The following is a 26152-nucleotide window of genomic DNA, read 5'->3' as shown; positions in this document are numbered from 1 at the left end:
AACTTGCTCATCTTCTAAGTCTGCTCATAACTCATCTCTGCACCCCCCACCTCTGAAACCACATAAGGTGGGATTCTCCCTCAAGCAAACAGAACCCAGAAGAGAAAGAAACTATTTATTGAGCAACTGTGACACACTAGAAACTTTTAATTCCCACTGCAACTTTTTTGGGGTGTTAACAGATATGAGCCCGTGTTGAAGATGAGAAAGAAAACTTCAGCTGGGTAGGCTATTCATTGGCCCAAGTCTCAGCATTATTAAGACACAGGTCTGACTCAAAAGTGTATGCTTTTTCATCACACAGCACTGCCTTGGACAGTACCTGTCCTTAGACCCTTGGAGAGACAGCACAGAGGGGTAGAGGGGGCAGCTGGGAGGAGACCATGTAGCCTTTCTCCCACCACATTCTAAACCCTAAATGATTAGGGTTGACAAGTCCCTCGTTTAAAGGGCTAAGACCGAACAGGATGACCACAGGACTCGGAGCCAGAAGATACACAGCCTCATTCCTGCTCTGCAGGTAATGTGAACTTGGGGGGAGTCACATAACCACCCTGGGCTAGCTTCTCATCTGGATCCAGATGCTTTCAGCTCTACCACTCAATAATCTATGAAGATGCCATGTTCCAACGTATGTGTTCTCCAAAGTATCAAACCACCTATCTCATCAGAAGCATGAAATACCTTCTAGAACTTTTAAGAGGAGGACAAATAACAATGATGGCTGATAAAGACATAATGAGGCAGACCACGGCTAGTCACTAAGGTCAAACCACCAGCTTTGGTGCCCTCTAGGGCTAAGGAGCTCAGTGCTCTCTCCGATCTCAGCAACCCCCTATGAGGGACCACAAATGCTAACCTCAAAATGTGTGTGTTTGAGGGTCTTCAAAGCATACGCCATCGGAAAATAATACAACAGGAAGTGTTCTGGGCTGGTCATCAGGGGGCAGAAACTCCAGGGTCAGCTCTGCCAGCTACCAACCAAAAAGCCCCAAGGCATGGCATTTTCCTCACTTGGACCCAGTCCTCATCACTACATTTCAGGAGCTGCATTTAAGACTCTAAAGTCTCTCTCAGATCAATGAAATTTGCTCATGCTACCAAGGTGAATGATCCCCATTCCAACCATGACAGGAGTCTATTCATAGAGAACAGAGTAGAGAATCAGGTCATCATCCCTCATTCAAAATTCTCTAGGGATTACTAAAATGAACCCATCAATTCTAAAATGAAAAAAAAAAAATCACAGTATGTTAAAACAATAGCATTTCTCTGGAGAAATCAAGAAATTGTATACATTGTTAACTTACTATTGATCTCCTTTTTCTCTGACTTTGAGGTTTTGCATAATAATATCTGGTTAGAAATGGAAGGATACCAGTGTGTCAAGCACCTAAAGGGCAATTAGCCCAGTTCTCTTGGGTGTGAATGTCTCATTAAATAGGTTACCAAAAAGGTACGGTCCCCCAGTTTAACTCTGTCGTCACAATGCGAATTCCCAGGGTCACAGATAAGCAGAACTAGCTTCACATTCTGCTTGTAAAGGTGATACAGATACAGACGGAGCCTCACTCAGAATAGACAGGCTGGTAAGATTAATGGCAATGTTAACATAACAAAGCTGTTTCAGACAAACCAGAGGTGTCCCCAAACACTCTGAGCTGCACCACAACAGAAAAGATTAAATTGGACTAAAAATACCAGCAACCTTGATGAAATGAACTGAAAGGATTTAGAATATTCCAAGGGCAATATGCCAAGATCACGTGAAACATCAATTTAATTTCCTATGCCTCTGGGATCCCTAACCCGACCTTCACTGGGGATTAATGGTGCACAGCATTCTCCAAGGCCTCTTCTCCTCTGTTCCATCTTGTGCATTTACATGACTACTTGAGTCCCAGAGTGTACCATAAAATTGGACATCCCTAACCAGCGTGTTCAAACCACTTCGTTCAAGAGTATGCCCCTGAAAACAGATTTACCAGTAAAGGAAACCTGTCAGACCACACACCGCGACCATTGGTTCCTCACCCAGGGCCTTAGAGCTGCATGATGAAAGCACACATTTCGCTTGAGGAGCCACCACCCTGCCCCTATAGCTGGCACTACTGTTGGAGTTTCAAGAGGTGAGGCAGAGGCCCAGAGAAGAATAGAAGGGACAATGAAACAAAGATCATGCACGCTTACACCACCCCCACTCTCCTGCAGTGATTAGCCCCGGTATAATGTCCAGAAGTGAAGACTCTGTCTATCTAGACTAACTCTCTAGTCTTCCAATCAAACTTCCATAAAAGCTTCCATTCCACATGAACTAGGTTCCCTGAGTCTGCCCAATCAAGAGCTAGGGTAGATACTAGGAAGACAGGCATAAACATCAGTCCGGAGCCCTAAATCAGCACCCCCACAGGGCTTGAAGCTGCTTCTGGCTAATCAGTCTAGAACCCGCCACCTCTCATCTTTGTACCAGAGTGAGGACCATAATCTTCAGCTACAGACCTTATCATCCAGTTGTCTGTAGAGACTGGAGATCTCCTCGTCGTACTTCTCTTTCTCCTCTGCAGAGATGCCAGCAACAACAGGAGCAATATTGTCTATGATGGGGGTGTTATCGCAGGGCTCCAAGGTCTTCTGGTCTTTAGCACTGATCTGTTCATCCTCAGGCACAGCTTCTCCTGCAAAGCACAACGAGAGGAGTTGGGGATTGAAGAAATTCAGCATGCAACCCTACAGGAAGAATTCCAAAAATAGTCACTCCCGTGAAAAGACGTGGAGGACACAATAAAGAGCTGTTGTAGAGAGTCATCGCTTGTGTTCTTTCTATTTGACAGGAAAGGTTGTAGTTAATTGGCCAAACTAGTCTAAGGAAGAGGAGGACTATATAATACTCCCTCTTGTGATGCATCACTTAAGTACACTGGCTCCATCAACTACACAAGCTCCTAACTAATCCAACTCGCAATGACATCCACAACTTTTTGCATACACTTTCCTTTTGTTGGGGAATATTCTGGGGCTTTACTAGACTCATATTCTATGTAGTGGTTGATTCACAGGGAAACAGACCTCTGAGGTATCTTAATTACCAATTAATTAGGTTACCGTTTCATTAAGAGAAACAGCCAAATCAAGGAACAAATTCACCACTATTGACAAGAACACTGCAGGGCCATAATCCTCTGAATCTGAGAGTCCCTGAATCTGAAGGAGAAAACCAGGGTAGCCCTGGACCCAGGAGCTCTGACTGACATAGCATAAACACACATCCTACTACCATCCTCTCCCCTAGGAGGTCAGAATTAATTGGCTCATCTGGAGAGTTCAAATAGAATAATTTCTTATGATTTCAAGTAGACCCAAGAAAAAAAGAAGCAGCCAATCCAGAATATCGTGCAGAGACCCTGCCTACCACTTCTAAGTTTGCAAAGTAGCACACAGCCCTTCTCGATCTACAGAATGGCCTTTTGTTGAGGCCTTTGGAGGCAGTATTACCAAATCTGACAACTCAAATTGAGGGAAAAAGTGAAGTTCTCCAGCTGGTCAGTGGCCACCCCATTGAGAAAATAACCTTGCAAAGACAGGCCGCAGAAAAAGGATTCTATGAAAACCATGTGGCCCAACTGAGTCTCTCAAACATCTTTTTGGAAAGCAAAGCAAAACCAAACATACTTTTCCATCACAGTGTTTACCATCAACTTCACACTCAGTTTGCTACAATCACTGAGTGTCTGCAGTGTTCCAAGCCTCACCCAGTTCTCAGCCCATAAAATGCATTTGGTGGAAAGTCCCCAGGAAAACTGCCCTAAGACAGAAATAATTTCTCCCAAAAAATTTAAAAAATAAATAAATAAATAATAAAAGACAGAACTGGATCCCCTAATCGATGGCTTCATGAACAGTATTCATCATGCGTCAAGAAAGCCACCTGAACACTGCACACATTTACCTCAACATAAACAAAACGCTTTGTGATGGCTTAGCTTTGCTGCTTCAGGTTCCATTATCTCCCTTGATAATTACAAAATGATAGGAAGACTTTCCTGTCAAAAAAAATTAACATCCAATGATTTCACCTGTCCCATTTGAAGCAAAACCTGGAATAAACAATTCCTTTGCTGAATAGAAACTGAGCCAACCCTTTTTCCTTCTAAAGCTCAACTAGACTGTACTGTACCTATGCCTTTTTCTAAAATTATTGACCTGAAACAAAACCAGAATATCAGAGTAGCCTTTGAACTGAACCTGAACCAAATCAATATTTCATTCAGTTCCAATTCCTGGTTTAAAACATCCATCAACGACCTCAGTGCGCAGACTGGACCTCATCCAATTAAAGGATCTATATTCTCTACAGCCTGCTAAATCCACAGGCTGTCAAAGCAGTACCATATTCTAGTTCCTAAGGACTTTTTTGTTTTGTTTTACTTAAATATATCTTTGTCTAACCATAGATTATATACACAAAAACTCTAAAGCCCTCCTTCACCCCTACCTCCCAATTCTATTCCTTCTCCAGAGAAATTTACCACCAACACTTTGGTAAATCCTTCTCCTATTTGGGTTATGACCGTATCTCAAATTTTTCAGCTCTACCTTCTGAACTTTGTCAACAGGGCATTCCAGTATGGCATAAGTTTAATCTTCCAGCTTAAGCATGATGGTGAATTTCTTAACTGTACTAGACCGGAAATCAGCCAGAATATGATCCTATTATCCTACGCCAACTTGCCCCAAGACAGACGCAAGATACAAACACATCTGGAAGAGACATAGTCCCTGTGTTCTTTGGTTCCACATGGCCGAGAGCCAGTGCCACTATGAGGCTGGGGTGTGCTAAGGAGCCGCCCAGGGTATGTTTTGATCCATCTGAGTGGGTAGGAGCCAGGGATGAACCCCTATAACCTAGCGGCAAGTGACCCTAAAGCAATCACAGCATCACTAAGTACCAGAGGGGTCCAAGAATAGAGCAGTTCAGCAAACAACCAACACTGCTACGAGGCACCCTGAAAGTAATCAACAAACCTCATTAACATCTCCAGTGCTGTGCTGGGACGCCGAGCCACACTGCACCTTTTAACTGATCTAATTAATCACCAGCCCATCTCCTGCTTAACCTCTTCATCTGCTTTTTGTAAAGGAGAAAAAATAATAATAATGCCTTTGACACGGCATTGTTCTAAAGATTTAATTAAAATAGTATATGTGAAAAAACGCTGAAGGTATTATGGTTAAAGTCCATCTCTTATCTCCTCCTCTCCCTAACGAGTTGTCAACTCTCCAGGCTTTGCAGATAAATTATTTTTACTTATTCTGAGATTACTGTTCCTGAGGTCTTCACAATACCTTTGTGGCTGTAGCTCAGTTCCAAAAATAAAACACAATGTAGCTACAAAAGTCCCTTTCAGGTTTATTTTTATTATTACTAAAACAATATTTGAAACCTATAGCAGACTTTCTGGTTTGTCTTGAACAATTCTCTGAATCAAAGCATCAACATATCCCCCACAAAGCTACATCTAAACAAGGCGCTCTTCCCAGTTTATATTCCAAAGGTCAGGCAGTCAGGATTATTTTTTGCAGCAGCCGTTCAGGCCGAGAAGAACAAAGCAGCAACACGCAGGAACAAAAGCAGCAGGCATCTGTGGGAGAGCACAGCTCCTGCCTGGAGAGGAACCAAGAGCTGGTTTTCCCAAACACTGCTACCCTTCAAAGGACCGAGAAAATGACTTCCAGAAGTGTCCCTGGTAACTACACTGTCCAGCTCACAAACACGTCTGGGGGTTGTAAATTCCCAACACTACGCGAGACCTGACACTAGGCAATCTGTCTCCATGGCAATCTCACCACGTTAATCGAGAATATTCCCTGCACTGCAGTGGACTGAGTCTCTGGAGAAGCCCCCACGAGGTGATTACGGAACAACTGATTGTAACAAGGCAGACAGCTGCAAACAAACCCTGGAGGAAAAAAAAAATGTCCTGAAATCTGGTGGTGGGAGACCGGAAAAGGACCACCAAATGAAGATGAGCATCTATTTTTATTTTTATTCCCTTTTTCGCATTAAAAGCAAATTTCTCTTAGTTCATCCCCTGAGGCTTTGTACCTGCTGTCTATAGGGAAAGAGCTTATAATATTGTAAAGCATCGGACTTTTTACAACGAAAACTCCCCCCCACTTCCATTAGAATCCTTTCCCTTCTTTAAATAAGCATTCTGGCATTTCCTATTGTCAGATGTAATTACCTGTAAGGACTAAAAAGATTTGTGTGTACACAGGAGCATTCGCTTAGAGCACACCTACAAGGTTTGCAGAGCATTTTAATTATAAAATGAAACCCCCCGAGGGCATAAATCGCATTCCTACAAAAAAGCAAAAATCCATCAATTGCAATAAACAAGAATGACAGACTGATCAAAAATACTCGTTAGGGCTATTAGTTAAAAATTCTAAAACAGGCTTTTTAGTGTTTTGTTTTTTTCAAAAAAAAAGAAGAAAACCATTAGACTGCCAGTAATTCATTAAAATTTCACACATGAAATAGCAACGAGCTAGTTATCCTTTTCATAAATTGAGTCCCTAAAGCCTCTGGAGAACATAGAAAGGTAATTGCATTCTCTCTGCAACTCCAGGGGCAGAGATTTGCTGGTCACTCACAGCTTCCGTCAGAAACCACAGCAGATCTGGCAAAGGAGGTGCTCTCTTTTAGTACCAATTAAAGAGGCCCAGTGGCAGACCTAATGGTAGGTAATTTCTATATCAAAGAAACTAAAAGGAAATCTTTAAGTTACCAGATGGGTAAGAGCAGCTGGCTACAAGATGTCATTATATAAATGTGTGGTTTAAAAAAAAAGAAAAAAAAAGTCATTCCTTTATGGGATTATTTTGCACACAAATAGCATCTCTCACCCTAGTTCCTAAAAATATTGTAAGCAGCTTAAGACATTCTCTAATCCCTTCTAGAGTAATTTTATAATAAACTGGTCACACAGGACTCTAGAATCTCTTTACATTCCTGACCTCTTGACTAGCCCACACCATTCTCTTAGCGGGCAGTATCTCTACTCGTGTTTGGCCGTGCTCTCAAAAGAAGGAAGAGAGCCTAACAGATGGGATCTCTCAAATGAAACGCTAACCTTTGCGATGGTCAGGAGTCCAGGGGCGGGGGGGGGGGGGTTGGACAGCATCTTCGACATCTCTACTGCTAAAAGAGCAAACTGTATCCCAGCTACGGAGGCCACGCAGTCCCACAAAGCCCCAGATCAGACTCCACGTTACAGATTTAGCCAGTTAGGAAACCAAGCCTGCTGGCCTGGCAGGTTTTAAATTTGGAAAACAAATCTGTTCTAGAGATTGCCGATTTTTCCACGCCTTCCCAGGCTGTGATGAAATAATTTCTTTGCATGACTTCAGCAGATGGGGTAAATCTACATCCATTCTGTTACTTAATATTATATTTAATCATTCAAGAGACACGGCAGAGGTGTCCTACTCTCTGTCGGGTCATTTCCCTGCACCCTCGACACCTGGATTTTCAGGGCCTCCTTTTCTGGTTTAAGCCCTTGTAAAATGTGACCGGTTTTTTTTTTTTTTTTTTTTTTTAATTTTTTTTTTTCAACGTTTATTTATTTTTGGGACAGAGAGAGACAGAGCATGAACGGGGGAGGGGCAGAGAGAGAGGGAGACACAGAATCGGAAACAGGCTCCAGGCTCTGAGCCATCAGCCCAGAGCCCGACGCGGGGCTCGAACTCCCGGACCGCGAGATCGTGACCTGGCTGAAGTCGGACGCTTAACCAACTGCGCCACCCAGGCGCCCCAAAATGTGACCGGTTTTTAAAGGGCAAGATTGAAAGAAGTATCAGAAAAGAAGGCATGTGTAAAGACTGACCCCGCAGCAATGGGGGGATCTGCGCGTGGAACTGTGCGCCCATCCCCCGTCCGAGGGTCACAGCCCTGGGCTTTCAGCCCTCTCTTCCCATCCTCCCCATTAAGAATCTTCTGGATAGACTGGAAGATGGCTGCAGGGTGAACTGGGAGCCATAATTCACTCTGAATCCAACTCTCTAAGTCTATCCCCATTTATAGGGTTGTTCAAGTCTTTTCCATGCATATGATGAACAAACAACAGAACTGGAAAAAAACAATCCTGCTTCTGGCAACTGCCCACTCCATCTATCTGTCCTTAAGCAAGTAGGCTGAACAAAATTCCTGAGGCTGAAGCTGCCAGCAGAACTTCCAGATTCAAAGGACTGTCAGTCGATTTCAGCCCACAAGATGTCACTAGCAGATCGTAGCGGACAGGTGTTTTCCAGTCACTGAACGCCCATTCTCATTTCAGAACCGCAACTTCCTTGTGAAGAATTACATCTTCCAGTGCAGGCAGGTTTGCTCAGAAGACACAGGCCTGAGAAGCAGAGGGCCCTGGCCTTCCTCAACCAAAGCACACCACCCCCCACAGTATCCCCCTTCTCTCTCCCAGGGCGTCTGGGTCTCAACCATATAATTCGAGGAAGGGGGAAAATACTCAAGAGGGGAGTCATGCCAGGTGTGACCCCTTAAGAGCTCTGTTGCCTGAGTCTCTGGAGTAGCCCCAGCTTTGCCGGGTGAGCCTGGTTCCTCGGCTGTTCTTTGGTTCTGGGAGTCACCCACAGACTTCTAATGCTTTCCTGTTTTGTTTAAGCTAAGCAGGGTCATTCCTGTCCCTTGCAACCCAAAGAGCCTGGCACTGTGAGGAATGGAGTGGCTCTCCTTATGCCTTCTTTGTAAAAACAGGGCATGGCCTCCCCTTTGGCCAGCACCCGCATGCCCTGAGCCACCTGGCCTTAATGCCAATGGCAGAAATTAATTAAGGCCTGGGTGTAGTTACACACATTAGGAATCCCAGGCCATCTTCTGAGAATCAACGTTCTACTCTGTCCAGAGGAGGAAATGCTAGGCTCTCATTCTAAAGTAGCCCATTAAGCTACAAGGAGCTGAAAACTGAAAACTTGTACTGGCGAGGGTCTGGGGGAGAACTTGCCTATAGGCAAGTAACAGGATCGTATTTCACAACTTCGAAGGACTTCAGCGGGGAATGCTCTCTCCTGTGGTACGGTCCCATTCCAGCCAACTGTAGCGACTTCTTCACTCTACATGGTTTGCCATCGAGACATCGTGTTATTTTACCTTTCCTACTCCTTTGTAGTCCTCCCTCATTCTGTAGAACAGCAAAAAAGGAAAAGCGGAGGCGTGGGTACACACGCACAATTTTTCTCTGCTATATTCCCTCTCTCCTGCTCTCCCACAGCTGGAGTAGAGCAGCCAAACTTTTCAAATTATAAACACACCATGCAAGGATGGAAAGCTCTTTCCCAGTGGAGAATGCATACAATGGACAATGCTGCTTTAATGCGTTCAGCCCACAAGTGGCTGACTCCTAGAGTTTAGAGCCAATGTGTGTGTCAAATTTCAAAAGAAAGTTGGAAATATCCTGCCACTTGGATTTTAGTGGGGGGGCGTCACCTCTGCTCTCCTTCTTCACCTCTCAAAATCCCAGCTCTCCAGTTGGCACAAACCAGCCATGCTCTCAGGACTAGGAGGAATTAGGTCTGGTGCACAGGACACTGCTGAGAAGCTTCCAGTCCCTTCTATCCTGGGGTGACATTTGTCACACTCCTCTGGCCCAAACACAAATCACTAGGGCTATGTGCAGGCTCCATAGACAACAGAGAGACAATGAACTCAGCACTCAACTGCCCTACATTCAGATCCCTGCTCTGTAAGTGACTGAGTCACCTTGGGCACATCTTCTAGCCTGTCAAAACCTCAAGGGCTGCCTGCGGATTACACGGCCAGCCTAGGAACATCACAAAAAGCCAGGGCCTTTTTGTCGTATATGTGACATGGAGTTAATCCTTGAGATAATCCTTCAACTCACAGCTGGTCAAAGGACAGCTCCATGATGCCTCTATCTGCCTCCGTCCTGCCTGAAATCTGTATCACTGAAGGTGGATCTCTACACTTGAAAACTTCTGCTTTCAGAAAAATTACCTTTAAAATGCAGATGTGCAGAGGTTAGCTTGCGAGAACAGGAGAGCTCTGCAGATCCCGCTTCTCCATCACATTCATTCAGTGATTACATGGCAGTGGTGGAGGGGGGTCCCTCTCAAGACTTTCTCCCTCTCCTCTTCCCTGCCCTCTCTCTATAGGGGACCTCACCCCTACCTATGCCTTCAGGCACTTCCTAAAGCTCAACTTTCACATTTCTTTCCTTAGCTCAGCCAGAGCCTCTGAGCTCTTGACCTCTGGACTTAACTTATTTGACATTTTCACTTGGATTATACCACAGGTACCTCAAACTCCCTTCCTCATCTCCCTGGTCTCCAGTCTGGTTCTTCTCTGGTGTTTCTTGTTTAGATGAATGGTTCCACCCTCCATCTAACTCGGCAAGCCAGAAAACTTGGCACTCTGCCTTCCCATGGCCAGCTCCTCCCCAAGATCTGCTAATTTCACCTCCTAAATACCTCTCTCATCCAGCCATGCCTCTCCCTTTCCATCTCCACATCTCTCAGTTCAACTACGCAGCCTCATCCTTGGAAGACCATCCTTGTTCCTGGCCCTCCTCCCACCCTCTCTACTTAATTCTCCAGCACAACCAATGGAGCTTTGAAAATGCAGATCTTATCATATGATCTTCAGTTTAATATCCTCGAAGGGCTTCTCACTGCTTCCCACATAATGACCAAAATCCTGAGCAAAGACTATTCAGCCCTGCAGAAGACAGGCCTGCCTACCCCTCCGGTCCAGCTCGGGCCAGTAATGCCTCACCCCGGCTCGCCACACTGGCCTTCCTGCTGCCTCCCCACTTCAGGGAGCCCCTCAGGGATGTTGTAAATGCGGCTCCCTCCACCCTGACCCCCACTTCTGCCTTGGCGCTCCTAACTGCTCTGTTTCTCTCAGATCTTATTCCCTAGGTCGCTTACCGAGGGAAACCTGCACTGACTCCCAAGTCAAGATCTGGGCCCCTGTTACAATACCTTTTAGTACCTTATGCTTTCTTTTAGGTATGCAGCATAGACATGTTTATTGATTGTGGCTGAAGTCTGCCTTCCCCATCAGACTCTAAGCTCTGTAAGGGAGCAGACCATGACTGAGGGCTCACCCTTTCCACTCCAGCGCTGGATTAAACACGTTTATGTGATACGTTTATGGAAGTCTATCATGTGCCAGAAACCATACGTGAGTTTTCCCCAATTATGTACTTAAGGACTTATATAGGATCTCACCCTGCAGGCCACGGAAAACAGTGTATTTCTAGGTAGATCTGCAAGGTGGGTGGAGCAGGGCAACAATTAAAATGACGCCAAGTGAAAAGTCCAAAAGCAAGGTGAGAGTGCCCAGGCAACAAGGGGAGTTAGGCAAACTGGGTGGGAGACTGCCCCCAGAGGACAGAGCTGGTTGAGGGGTCGAGAACTGCAGGGTGAGAGCCTGGCAGGTGCCAAGAGGGGGCAGAAAAAAAACAAGGCTAGCTGTCCACTCCATAGTGTTCCAAGGCCAGTCTCCCTCTCTTTACCAAAAGGCTTTACTGAATGTTCCAGTTGCCCAGCAGAGAACTGACCCGAGAGGATCCCAGAAATAGAACAAAACCTCATACAGCCGCTCCCTGCCTTGCCAACCATCCCTCCTCACTCTCCTACTCCTGCCAAACTGCAAGGAAGCATGCACCGGCCCCAGGTGCTGAATTATTCAATTATTCTAGCAGCTTTCAAAACACGTGTGCAGCTAGAAAATCTCCCAAAAAGCATCGTGTTATTTAGGCTACTAGGTCACTTCTTGAACCTCTCTTGGATCCTGGTTTGCCTCACAATTGTTTTTCAATCAAATAGTAGGTCATTGACACCCCACCTTCCTAGCAAAACACAGTGGCAAACATGGACTCACAAGACGGTCTGCCACTAACTGTGTAGTTACAGTCACAAACTGGCGGGTCCCATCCCGATCCTGCATAGCGGCTCCTACGCTCACCCAAGAGACTGAAGTTGGCTGCAGCACCTCAAATACGTAGTGGACACAGCAGCAAAGAATCTGAATCTCCAGCTATCCACTGTGCCCTGACGCACACACACACACACACACACACACACACACACACACACCAACCTGCCTATTTCAGTTAAAAATAAAAATAAATTAAAAAATAGAAAGACTTCTACCTTCTAACTTCATCACCATGCTAAAATTTCTGAAATAATCTGCCCGCACTTGGATCTGGAAACCCCTTTTCAACGCCTCACCCACAACCCACCCACCCAGTGCATGTCAGCTCTCTGAGATATTTTCTTCGAGTAGAACAAACCAAAGAGAATGTTTTTTGGGGAAAAAGAAAAAAAGCTAGTCACGAAACAAGCCTGTAAGACTCCATTTTAGCACAGAGCTTCTTCAAGAGCCCTCTATTTCTGTCTCTGAAGAAGCAGAGCATGATCAGTTGGGCCCAGAAAAAAAAATGCAAATATTTGCCAGAGGGGACTTTTAACCCCAAATCAATTATAAAACTCACATAGGAGAGAAGGACATTTTTCATTTAATCAAAAGCAATCTGAGCCACAACGTCTCGGGCACTGCCCTCTAAACCTCAAACATGGCTACAGGAGGGAAGCACAACAATCAGATAGGGGAGCATCTCATTGAAAATAGATTAAGGCAACTTTGCAAATAGTCACTTGCCCACAGTAAGCATGCATGTGAGCCGAGTGACGGGGTCGGGTGGGGAGCTACTCCAGGCAATGAGAAAACGTCACTCATTCCACAGGTTGTTGCAAGGCAGGACCAAGTTCCACCCTCATCCCATCCTTCCCAAGTGTCCCAGGAGGCCAGCTGTCCTAGGAAAAGGAAAACACACATCCGTGCCTCTTTCTTCCTCTCCGTTCTTCCTTACCGTTTCTCCATCTGTTTAGCTCCATCTCCAGATGCTGGATAACATTCTTGAGAGTCTTGTTTTTCTCTTTCTCTTTTTCATATTTCTTCTTCCATTCTTCCGCTGTCAGTTCCAGGTTCACGGAGACTGTATTCTTGATGGTCTTAGCCCTGAGGTCAAAAGCATAAGGGAAAAAATTCTGAGGGTAGCTATTATCATTACCTAAATCATGAATACAATTAAGCCTCAAATGCTTTCACATTAGAAGGCTGTGACTGGGGTAGCAGAAGGGGTCCTGGGACCTATCACCCTCCTAACTGCCCCGAAGGTTCCAAACTCACCATTTCCTTTTCTCCTTTACCTCCTGCCAGCCTAAATCCCATGAACTTTCATTTGAATTGTCTCCCAGGGCCATCACTCTCTGTTATATGTTCTCAGCCCTGACTTATGGTGATAGTCTTTCTCAAGCATTCAGCAGTCTCCTCTGCCAGGTCCGTCTTCTTATGTAAGAGTTTCCTTTCTATCCTAACATTTACTAACATTTATGAAACACTGGGGTTTGTCAGGACAATGGAGACAAAGTCTGTGGCCTCGTAGGGCATACAGTTTCTCACGTCAACGATACACAGACTGAAATAGTGCAATCAGATGTTTCTCTTACATTTGGTACCTACAATCAACCTCGCTGTGTTGAACACATGCCAACACGTGTTTCCTGGGACAGGTGGGTCACTTAGCCACTTTTGGCCAGCGAGGTAAAACCAAGGCTCCCCGCTGAGCACAGGCCCCTGTCACAGGCGATTGTCACCATGTAAGAGTGGAGGGCCCCTGTTCTCAGTCCATCCCATTGTTCAGGGAAAGTCAGAAGTTGATAATTTTATTTGTATCTCCTAGTTTAAGACAATTTTGAAAAATAATGTGTGAGGCAAATAAATATGTCTAAGGGCCACCATCTGTTCATTTCTAATATGAGACATGCAGTGAATTTCTAGGGCATATGACTGGGGAATGTGACCCCACACTGGATGTCTGGACAGTTACTCAAGGGAAACTTGATGAGAGCAAAGTCAGGACAGCTCTGGCTGATACTAAAAACGACACAATTCACCCAGCTTTGTACAGAAATGAACACACAAGCAGATGTGTCCGGCTGAAATGTAAATTGACCACAGCAGGATCCCGCTTACTCTTTACTTCTTAAGAAGGCAAAAACTTCATTTAAAAATGTGATATTCTGGGGCGCCTGGGTGGCGCAGTCGGTTAAGCGTCCGACTTCAGCCAGGTCACGATCTCGCGGTCCGTGAGTTCGAGCCCCGCGTCAGGCTCTGGGCTGATGGCTCAGAGCCTGGAGCCTGGAGCCTGTTCCCGATTCTGTGTCTCCCTCTCTCTCTGCCCCTCCCCCGTTCATGCTCTGTCTCTCTCTGTCCCAAAAATAAATAAACGTTGAAAAAAAAATTTTTTTTAATGTGATATTGTTTTATTTGCTATTCACTTTTCCAGTTTAAACTCCCACAAGTTCTTGTACTGTCATACTTGCCAGCATTATCTGATGTGTGATTCAGGTTAATTACTATTGTCATGAAATGCCATTTTGGACATGATTTCTAATTCAGTGAAAGAAATTCACCAGCCCGCACCAGGGCTACAGATGTCACTCCAAAAATTAATTCCTAAAGCAGACAACTAAATAACCCAACTGTCAAAAGAGGACTTAAATGATTTCAGCGTAAGACTCTGCTTAAGAATTAGTAAAGTTCTCCCTCGTTCATTGCAGCTTGAGGCTGCTGTCCCCAGAAGTGCTTCAACTCTAATTTTTCACATAGCGGCAATTTTATTACTAGTGTCAGTCTATGCCAGCTTGACACTCTCACCTCACCTTCTAACATCCTCAGGCGGCAGTGTGGATGCTTCTCTGTGCAAACACGGACACTGCAGTGTGCATTATCAACTCAGTAAGTCAAAAAGTGAAAAATGACCTATGGCTAAAATGCTTGTGGGCATTTAAGGGTACACTTTGAGGCTACTGGTCTCACTTTTTAAATCATAAAGAGTCTCTTGATGATTTGCAGTGATACCAGAAAGAGAAGGAGAGAGCCTTCCTGCTATACTCAGGCAAGTTTAGCCGGAAGTACACTGTTGTGAGCAGACCCAGCAAGGTTATCACTGGTGTAACTAATCCTCATTCTCAAAATTCCTTTAAGCTGTCCAGAAAATTCTTCTTCTTCCACTTTCATACTAATCAAGGTACTGGCAGGAAACAGATGGCCCGTTCTATTGCATAATTTGGGAATTTGCCAAAGGTATGAGAAGGGTGTTGGGAAGTAACAATGAGCAATGTGTGCCCCAAACCAGTGGTGGGGAACCATCACCACTGGGGCAGGGAACTCTAAGAAGGTGGTTGGCCACTGGCATCTGTAACAGCCTTTAATCTGAGGACACAGCCGACCCAAAGTGACCCTGCAGGGGAAGAGCCAAAAAACCAATACCCTGACCTCACTTTCTTCTCTTCTGATAACCTGCCCATGTTTCTTTCCATTGGCAGAGCCCAATGTGAAGCCAGAGGCAAAGACAGCCCATTGCAGTTGTCCAAACAGGTTGCTGTCCCAGGGCCCAGAGCAGGGTACAAATGGTACAGAAATGACCCACAGGAGCATTGGGAAGATATAAATCCCAGCTCTCATTTGGAACTCTTAACAATGGTGGGAAACCCTGTCTCATGTGACTGCCCTAGACTTCATTTCATTCCAAATGGAACAGTGGCATCCCAAATGCCTTTCCATCTACTAAAGCTAGAATTTGAAGAAATCAGCCAACATTGACTGGATAAGATGCCAATTCTTCCCAGAATTGTTCTATAGCTTTTAAATAATCTCAAATAAAATCCCAGGAGGCTTGCATATGTGTTTAGAAATCAACAACCTGATTCTAAGATTTACAAAGAAATGCAAAAAAGCTAAGAATAGCAAAGACAATTTTGAAAAATGAAGTTAAAGAGTAGAATATCAGCACTTATTATACAGCCACAGTAATTAACAGAGACTGAATAGTCCAGAAACTTTAGAAAAGAAACAGAATGGATCATCCAGAAACAGATACTAGCCTACAAGGTCATCTGATTTACAACAAGGTGCCCATCCAGCACAAAGGGAAAGGATGGTCCTTTCACTACATGGAGGAAGGGGGTGTGTGTGACCTTTATCCACTCCCCCAATACCATATAAAAAGTCTATTCCAGATAAATCATACACATAAATGTGAAAGGTAAAATAATAAAGCCTCTAGAAGAAAACAGGAGAATATCTTTAAGACCTGTGGTAGGTAAAGATTTCTCAATAGGACATAAAAGTAATTTGACTTAATTAAAATTTAAAAACTCCCCTTCATTAAAAGTCACCATCCGAAGACTTAAAACATAAGCTACAAAGTGGGAGATGATATATGCAATACATATATCTGATAAAAGACTTAACCCAAAATAACCCCTATAAATCAATAATAAAAAAGCAGACAACTAGTGTAAAAACTGGGCAAAGATTTGAAACGGCACTTCACAAAAGAAGTGTCAATAAATATTCTCAAAAAGGACACCTAACATGGTTAGCCATCAGGGAAATGTAAAATAAAATAATAAGATAACTTCTCACGCCCAACAGAATGGCTAGAAATTTTTAACTGATAATACCAAGTGTTGGTGAGAATGTACAGAGACTATAACACTCAGGTGCTACTAGAGGGAGTATAAATTATTCCAGGCATCTTGGAAAAGTCTTTGTACTATCTGCTAATGCTGAATATCTCATATCTATGAGTGAGCAATTCTACTCCTAGATACATAACCAACAGAAATGAGGACAAATATTTACCTAATGACATGACAAACAATGTCATAGTAACTTCACTTATAATATAAATGAAAACAGTCTAAATAGCCATCAACAGTAGAATGGATATAAATATGCTATATTCATGCAATGAAATACAACTAGGAAAAATGAAACTACTACTATATTTAATGTAGTGAATTTCAAAGCTATAATGTTATATAAAAGAAGCCAGACACAAAACAGTAGTGTATGTCATTATTCATACAAAGTTCAAAGACAGGCACTAGTAATTGATGTTGACAGAAGTCAGGATGACACCCTTGACAGCTGGGTATTAACCAGAAGGGTATAAGAGAAAGGCTTCTAGGATACTGGGTGATGGTTCTATGTGTACATATATTTGTAAAACTTTATTGAGTTGCATACTTGAATTTATGCATTCTATTGTATGTATGTTACAGTCAACAAAAAAAAAAGTTAAAAATAAAGTGACATAGAAAGAAATCAAGTCAGATATAATTATTTCTAGATCATGGAATAAACTAGAGTCGCTAAGAGGGATACCTGAATCTCTGTGCCTGGAATTATTTCTTTCAAACAGAACAAACATTCTAAGATGTTGAAACCAACCTCACAAAATGGAATAAAGAGTGTCTCAGTCTCTCAGTCCCATGAGAGAACCACAGTAAAAAGACAAGGAACACTTTTACTTTTTACCACGAACTTCAGGAAAATTTACAGAATAGAGGAGCCTAATCATTAGGTCCTATCTAATTTGGCCGTTCACAATTCCCTTTCCCCTGTGTGGATGTTTAGCTCATTGCCAGCAGGGTGGGTTGGATAGTGATCTACTGGTTTTTGCCTTGTCCACTTTAGAGCACATGCAAGTGTCTTCCAACTTTCACATTCTTTGCTCTTTTATTTTGGTTTTCCATATACTTGCGAGCTATAATCACACTAAACAACATTATATCTGGACTCTGTTCAAATATAGTGAATCATCATGGATCCTGAGCACTCAAGGACTGTGTTATAGACACAAGTCAGGGACTTGTGAGTACATACACATGTGCATTTACTCTTCAACCTGGTTTCTGAAAGAATTTCAAATAACTTACAAGGAAACATAAAATCAACAGGACAGCGGACAGTGAGAAACGCTCTTAAGGCAGGTTTTATGATTTTGCCTAGCTAAAGCTACATAGCAATAGTGGTACCACCCAGCCCCACAGTTCTGGGAGTTTATCTCCGTGATATAGGAAAACAAGCCAGTAATCTGCAGGAGACTTACTCTAGCGATGAATATACTGCTTGTTTATCATCCTTATAGGTCAATCTCACAGTAACAACATTTGGTGAATCCCGATGTGATCTGATCACTCACAAAGGAGCAGAGAAGTATCTTGACTCTTCATTTCCAAAGACTTTCAAGGTCTTTCCACTGTATACAGAAATGAAAGCCTATTCCACAAGTTATATCCATAGCAGACACTGAGCAAAATCCTAACCAAAGGCTACCTAGGGGGACACCTTAATTAACCTCTGATATATATCCCAAAAGCAAAACCCATTCAGCACAAATGAGCCAAATCTTGAGGATGCAGTTATCAGGGTATCTGTTTAGCAGTCTTTCTTTGTTTTTGTTTGCTTTGGAGAGTCAAGCACTACTTAAATAATATATAATCCAGACTTGCCCCAGATATAATACTTCCTTTCCCCACAGGAAGGGAACAGGATCCAGTTTTTAAAAGATCTTAATGCTAATGAATGTTAGCCACCTTTGAAGAAAGCAGACCAAGCACAGCAAAGGGCAGAGGCCACAGCACGTCTTCCACCTAGATGCCCAAAGGGAGACAGTCCGAAAAGGATTCTTTTAGACATACTCCCCTGAGGAGCGGAAGGAAGACCCTGCCCCCGTGTCCTTGAGCATTCTATTTCCTGCCCAGCACCTCCAGGTCCCTCTGTCACTGAATTTTCAGCTTACATGTTCAGAAGCACACATCCAGGCATCTAGGACTGTCAACCATGTCCATCTCTACCCTCTCGGTTAACCCCATGGGTGAAAAAACTCTCTAGGCATTCTCACAATTTGGCCCTGAATCAAGCCCTTGTTGAAGAGGAGAGTCACAGAGCTACTTGGTTCGCATCACTCTGTCTGATAAATCCCATCCCTACCCAATTCCTCAATAACTGCCTATACTTGTACTTTCTGGCCATAGTCAGTTCTGAATGATATACACGCTACATATCACTGGAATTTCTTCTCATTACTTTGGCCCCTCTGGAAGAGCCAGAAAGATGTTTGTTCTTGGCATCTTCCTACCTCTTGGTTTCAGCATTTTCCTTCCCTCTCCAGGTGTTTAGGATCGTACTGACATTTGAAAAAGGAGTTCCATACAACCACACACCTTCAATGCACAGATTATCTCTGTAATGTGTGGGGTGGAAGGAGGTAGCCCAGCATCCTTCCCTATCAGTAAGGGTTCTCCAGAGAGACAGAACCAATGGCACAGATATAGGTACATAAATGATGAATAGCTATCCATCCATATATATATCCATCCATATATATATATATATATATATATATATACACACACACACACACACACATATATATATACCCACCCATATATATATATATACACACACACACATATATATCCATATATCCATATATATATATCCATCCATATATATACACATACATATATCCGTCTCTATATCCATTCATATATATATATATCATCCATATATATATATCCATACATACATATATCCATATATATATATATCTCCATATGGATATAGTATACATATATAGTATATATGTATAAGATATACCTTAGATTTATGTATTTATTACATGATTGCAGAGACTGGGAAGTCCTGGACAGGCTGGCAGGGTTGAAACTCAGAGAAGGATTGATGGTGCAGTCTTGAGGCAGAATTTCTTCTTTGAGAAACCTCAGTTTTTGCTCTTAAGGCCTCCAACTGATGAGGCCCACCCATATTATGGATAGTAATGTGCTTTACTTCAAGTCAATTGATGGTAGATGTTAACCACATCTACAAAATACCTTCATAGCAACACCTAGATTAGTGTTTGGTTAAATAATTGAGGACTACAGCCTAGCCATGCTGACACATAAAATCATCACACCTTCTATTGTGCTCAGAGTCCTAGTTCCCTCATGAAACACCTAACCTTCTTCTGAAAACATGACAGATGCAAAGTACCTTGCCATTTCCTGGTGAGGCCATTACCTTGCTCCTGAGTGGGGGGTATAGGGAAGGAAAAAAGCTCCAAATTTTGTGTCTTTTGAAAAGCTCCAGTCTCCCGAGAAACACTGAGGAATTAGTGATTTGGATAAGGATTTGGCATCTGGTTAAACTTCTGTCACCCAGAGTATACCTCCCTCCAAAAATCAGCCTTATTGCTGTTCTAGCAACAGACATGCCAACTGGGAGTGATCTGAGTCTTTTTCCATTTTATGTTAACAGCATAGCCAAGGGTCTCCCTTCACCAAAGTGTCCACTCTTACCCTTGCAGATAATTTGTTATCATGCTCTAGTGACATGAGTTTAGCATGTACAGCACTCAGGACCAATGCAGCTGTCACGAAACTGGGCAAGAGGTGGCACAATTTGAAAAAAAAAAAAAAAGTACACAGTATAAAAAGAAATTACTTTCCCTAAATTATCAACTCTCCTTCCACATTCAACATACGAATAAAGCCTTTGAATTATTCATGCTACATCAATCTAGTGCCAAAGATGTGCTGATTCAGGCTTTCTCCAAACTGATTGGCCTGCCCCTTGGAGGCTTTACTACCCCAAATCAAGGTACGTTAAATAGGCTTCCGAGATAATTGGGTGATTCAAGTTCATACTTCTAAAACTGACAACAATCCTTTTCGAATGGTGCAATGAAAGTTCTTTGGAAGAGTAATTAAAGGCTAAAAAATAAAATGCTGGAAGCTAAAAGAAAAAAAATCAATGAAAGTGCTCTAATTTGAGTATCTTTTCTCCCTTAAAAGCCGGAAGTGTTCTGCTTTCCCACAGTCCAGCTTTTTGACTCTGGGCTGCCTGGAAATTCAAGTGTTCCCTCTCAAATAGATTAAAAGCTCTCTGAGAACACAGAAAATGGCTTCTGCTTCTTTTTCTAGCACAATGCTGGACACTCAGAGACTAACGGGCACAGGAATGACCAAATAGAAGAGGCAGCATTCACCACCAAAACCAAGAAACAGAAAATGTGCATTTTTTCCCTTTTAATTCCAGTACCCAATCGAGAATCCTAAAGAGCGCTGACTTGGTAGGCTGCCCTCAGGCATTTGTAGACTCTATCATGTTTCTACTGCTTCAAAGGACATACTATTGTTTTATTCAGGGCATCAATACGATAAAATCGCCTGGCAACAAATATGGAGTTTCTTCATGTCCTTGAAAGAACCACATAGGAATAATGAAGGAACCTTGTACAGCCCCAAGGTTTGACCACCCCTGCAACAGGAGTATAATGAACGCTCGTTACACTGAATTTGAGATGTGCCCAGCAGTCTTTTCTGAGTTCAAAGTGCTTAATCTCATTAGCTATCAGATACCATGTCTAATCCGATGTTCAGACTCGTGTCTACTGTGTAATTGGGTTCAATGCGTATATTTAACAATAAAGCAGGTATTGGCCCCATAGAGAACTTAGATGTCCTTGAAGAATCCATTAACTCAGGGATCGAGGGAGAGGAACAAAAGCTCACACCTTTCTAATTATAGGCTGGGAAACAAACCAGATGTAAATCTAACCAAACTTCAGGACATAATGGTGTCATAGTTCAGCACCTGTCCTAATGTTCTAAGGAATCTTACACAATAAGCATTTGATTCATCCGTTCATTCATTCAATAAGCATTTACTTAATGACACTCTATTGTGTACTAGTTGTGCTGGCTGCTTGTTGGGACAACTGACGCTGATGATAAACCCAGTCCCTGCCCTCATGGAGCCCAGTGTCCATATGACTCTCATAAAAGATGGCAGTTCAACCTATTCCAGTTGAAAAGATAACTGACAATTTATTTTTATTTCCTGGAGTCCCAAATTAGCATCAGTATTTCTTTAGTCTTTCATTCCAGAAACTTAATTCTAACTCTACCTCACTCAGTCTAGCCTCTTCTATCCCCAGCTGTCCCATATATTCCATTTCATTCAGGGCAGCCCCATCCATTTTTTTGACTTTCCCAGACTGAACACCTTTGAAGTTGGAGGAAAACAAAAACCTACAATCACTGAACACCTATTACATGCCAGCCGCCCTTGTGCTAGGTAAAAACTGAAGCAACTCATTAATCCTCCCAACAATTCTCAGAGGAAGGCGTTATAACATTTCTCCCTACAGACGAAGACAGAGTCTCAGAGAGAAGTAAACAAGAGAGAGGAATGTATCAGCAGCAGAACTTGGCTTCAAAATGGAGTTACTGACCCAGAAGCCTGTGCTCATTGAGGTTCCTGATCAAGCAGCCTGCATAAAAGAGGCCGTGGGTCAAGGGGAGTTTGGGTGGCTCAGTCAGTTAACGTCCAGCTTCGGCTCAGGTCATGATCTTGTGGTTTATGAGTTCAAGCCCCAGCTATCAGCTGATAGCTCAGAGCCTGGAGCATGCTCAGATTCTGCGTCTCCCTCTCCCTCTAGCCCTTCCCCACTTGTGTTCTGTCTCTGTCTCTCTCAAAAATAAATAAACATTAAAAAAATTTTTAAAAAGAGGCTGTGGGTCAAACACTACAGTCCCCATCCTATGTCATCCAGTCATTTAGTGGCTATGTCAGGCACAGCACCTAACAGCTTTGAGTCTAAGCCTCAAAGTCATCCTTTGTACACAGGTGAGGTCAGGCCCACCTGATAGATCTGCCACACAGATTTGACACTCCTGGCACATGCCAAGCCCTAAAAAAACTGCCAGCAATAATGACGATGCTGACAATTGCCTCAAGAAAATCAGAAGAAAGGATAATCGTTTGGACTTATACCAAGACTCTTCCTATAGACAGCTGCAAATGCCCACTCACAACAGCAACCCTGAGACAGATACCTGTGCCCTAGGACAATGTTGGCTCGCAATGATTCAGATTATTTTTTGCTTTGCAAGTGAGAAACTTTTATTAAAGAGATATTTCCTCCATAAAAGCATTTGGTGCTGGTTTGCTCAAGCACGTCTTCAGACAAAAATGTTAAAGCTTAAGATGAAGAGACCAGGAGAGACAGGACAGGCAGGATGATCACCATGGTAGTCTGTTTCCCACACACTCATACTGGTTTATAAGTATCCCGTGACCCTTGAGAAAAGTAGGCGCTATCCTACTGCAATCCACTGACCTAAGCATTTGAATAATCAAGGGAGTAATATGAGAAGTAAAGGACCCAAATCCAGTATAAAAGACAGATTAGTTCTACAACACTTTGATGTAATTATTATTTATTTAGATATCCCACAGGTGCCATGACTGCGTAATTCTATGTTCTGTTGTGGGATCAGGAAATGACTGGGGTTTAATGCAGTTTAAACAAGTCGTAACAATTTTGTGCAGAATGCCCACCCCCATCTGTCCTTTCTCCAGGCATCTTAATCTATGTCTCAGGCATAACCATACATCACACTCCCGGGAGGAAGCTAGGGGGAGAGCTCTGTGCATCCATTTACAAATAAGGCAGCTAAAGCTCAAAGAGAACTAGTGACTTGTCTGAAGATCGCACAGCTGTTCAGGATGGAAGGGCACAAGGGCACAAGAAACCACATGCTGAACTGATGCTGAGGGACCATGGCTGAAGGAGGTGGGCCCTGGGCTGTGGGGAGGGCTGGGCAGGAAGGGCAGGAGGGCACGCCCTAACTCACACATGGGAAGGTTGTCTCGGGATTAGCATGCTGCCCTGCTGCCCAACTGTTAGTTCTCAGAGATCCAGGGATTCTATTTGGACATTTTTGAAGGCGGGAAGATAGCAGCCACCTTCCTACTCCCAGGGCTAGTATGAGGATTTCCTTAGCCCCCTTTTATATTGATGCAACTACTCTACAGTCATCCAAGTTTCTGGTTCTATTAACTCCACGGTGGATCCCAAACACTGGAGTTAAAGGTAGTTATCAGTCTTGAGCTGTACACACTTAAAATCCTGTGAACCTGTGAGACTTAGTTCCATACAGAACAAAAGCAGCACCCCATTGAATTATGAGCAATCACATCTATAATAAGTCTGAGCATTTTCTTAAGTATCATAGCCCTGACTGGCTATATTTCTGCCCAGTATTTTAACACATAGTTATTCTTTGGCCTCAATGAATGACGCCTCAAGTTTACAGGCTTTACCTGCTAGATGCCATCTAGTAATAGGCTGCTCGCCCCCTCACACTACTTCCTCGCTGACACTAGCCCTCACCACTCATTCCCTACACCCAAGACCCAGCTCAGAGCCTGGAAACGAGAGACCACACCCACCTTTGCCCAAACATCAGTGTTGACTTGGTCTCAGCCTCATTGAAGACAGAAGGAGAGCAGCAAATAACGATGGTGGTTCTACAGTTCCCACCCAGAGAGTCCTGAAGAATTCGAGTCATCTTGCTGTCCCGATATGGTACGTGTGTTTTCTATTTAGGAAAAGAAAAAGTATTGGCTATCATAGCCATTGTCCATTCAGAGAAAAAACATAAGCAAGCTGGTGTTGGAGACACCGGGCTTAGGAAGATGTGTGAAATAAGAATTTGTTGCCCGTTCTTTGGATTCGGCCAAAGTTTAGAGTGCCCATTCTGAGACCTGGTAATAGGAAATTAGCAGCACCATTCATACATTTTAACGGACTAGATCTCCCAGCTGGCAGGGTGTGTACAGCCAGGATTCCCTCTGTCTTTTTCCAAAGAAAAATAAACTAATCTCTGGGGTATGTGGCAAAGAGAATACACAGACCCAAAAAGCGGCTTCTCATAATTTCATTTCATAGATGGGGACAGGATCACTTACTGTCCCTTCTGCCAAGGCAGAGATCACGTTTCCAAGAGCAGACAAAGATTTATTGATATTTTTAGCTTCGTCGAGAACAGCTCCCTCGGCACCAGTCTTGCTGACCTACCAGAGAGAAGAGAAAGCAATGAGCTGCACAGGACAGCAAAAGCACAGAGTAGAAAATTCCAATTCGCAGGAGGGCACAGGGCTGGGGGTTGAGGGAGGTGGATGTGAATCCTCCTGGAATGCAAGAAAAAATAAAAGTGAGTAAGAATCACGTTGATCAAACCTTCCCTTGTGCCTGAGGCTAGGGATTTGTTCTCTCTCATCATTTTCCTCTCAATTAGGTTTTAGGAGAATGGCTGACGCGCCTCAAGGGGTGGAGCTGGATGCATCCCAGGGGGACATCCATCCAGGGGAACCAGGCTCCCTGTGCTGTCACAGGGCCAAGGCCCTGCAAGCCTGAGCCACAGCCTCCACGCCAGAGGGAGCCCAGGGCAACTCCTGAAGCGAAAACACCCTGGCCATGAGGAATGGACATATTGGGGAAGTGTAAATTATGAGCTCCAACTTCAGGCAAGGGATAAGAGGTGGCAAGAGTTGTCCAGACTCTGTTCCCTCCCTTGTTTACTCCCATAGCAAGGAAAAAGGGAACAATCATCCAAAAGGAAAGCTACCTGGGGGCATCAAAGTCAAGAAAATGTCTATTACGTTGTGGAATTGTCTTTTCCCCTCTGCAGCCAGAGGGACCACTCGCAGCTCCTCCTCTGCTGTGTTATTACTGACAATCTCATCCTGACAGCATCTGCTCTAGGTAGAGAGCAGTGTACAGATGCTAGGGAAACAGGGAACACAACGTGATCCGTGGCTCTGCTGACTGGACAAACGATGTGGGATGGGCAGCTGCTCTCTGAAGAAAGGAAAGCAGGGAAACGATTTTACACGGCGCAAAGACTGATTTCAATTACGAATAAAGGAGCAACTCCTAATGATAGGAATGAGTGCACATCTAGGGGGAAGTGTTTTCAAATACAACAGACATTCATCTCTGAGAACTGTGTGTGTAGATACCACTGCTGACACAGAAATAATGCAGCTGATGGGTCACAAGTAATAACAGCCCATTCACACCGTGTTGTTTAAGATGCTTTCATATGTGAGCACCTTCACTCCATGAAATGCGCAAGGCAGGTGCAATTGCCTTCCTGTTACAGACAAGAAAGATTTGCACTCCAGAGATGTCAAATTGCCAGCCCAAGGGAAGAACGCATTTAGGGGAGTTGGGGCTTACGGCCCAGAGTTCATTCTAGTAGATCACACTGACACATTCATGTGGACACTTCTAGGGCAAAGGAAAACCGATGTGAGCAAAAGGAACAATGTGCAGGACCATGACTTTAAAATGTCCCACCAGTATCCGACACTGCAGGGGACAGGCCTCCACACTGAACT

The 26152-nt window shown here is 43.6% G+C and overlaps 1 protein-coding gene across 1 annotated transcript in view; it reads right to left on the bottom strand.

Annotated features, from left to right (window-relative positions):
• KIF5C (kinesin family member 5C) overlaps positions 1–26152 on the bottom strand; it is a 164562-nt gene that overhangs the window by 59508 nt on the left and 78902 nt on the right. The window contains exons 9-12 of the mRNA XM_043576656.1: positions 24719–24823; positions 24200–24348; positions 12912–13060; positions 2500–2675 (exon numbers count right to left, since the gene is read on the bottom strand). Coding sequence (XP_043432591.1) covers positions 2500–2675; positions 12912–13060; positions 24200–24348; positions 24719–24823 — 579 coding nt within the window. The remainder of the gene's footprint in view (positions 1–2499; positions 2676–12911; positions 13061–24199; positions 24349–24718; positions 24824–26152) is intronic.

This window comes from Prionailurus bengalensis, chromosome C1 (assembly GCF_016509475.1).
Source record: "Prionailurus bengalensis isolate Pbe53 chromosome C1, Fcat_Pben_1.1_paternal_pri, whole genome shotgun sequence".
NCBI classification, from domain to species: Eukaryota; Metazoa; Chordata; class Mammalia; order Carnivora; family Felidae; genus Prionailurus; species Prionailurus bengalensis.
The sequence above is the reverse complement of the archived record's forward strand: the minus strand, read 5'-3'. Positions and strand labels throughout refer to the sequence as shown.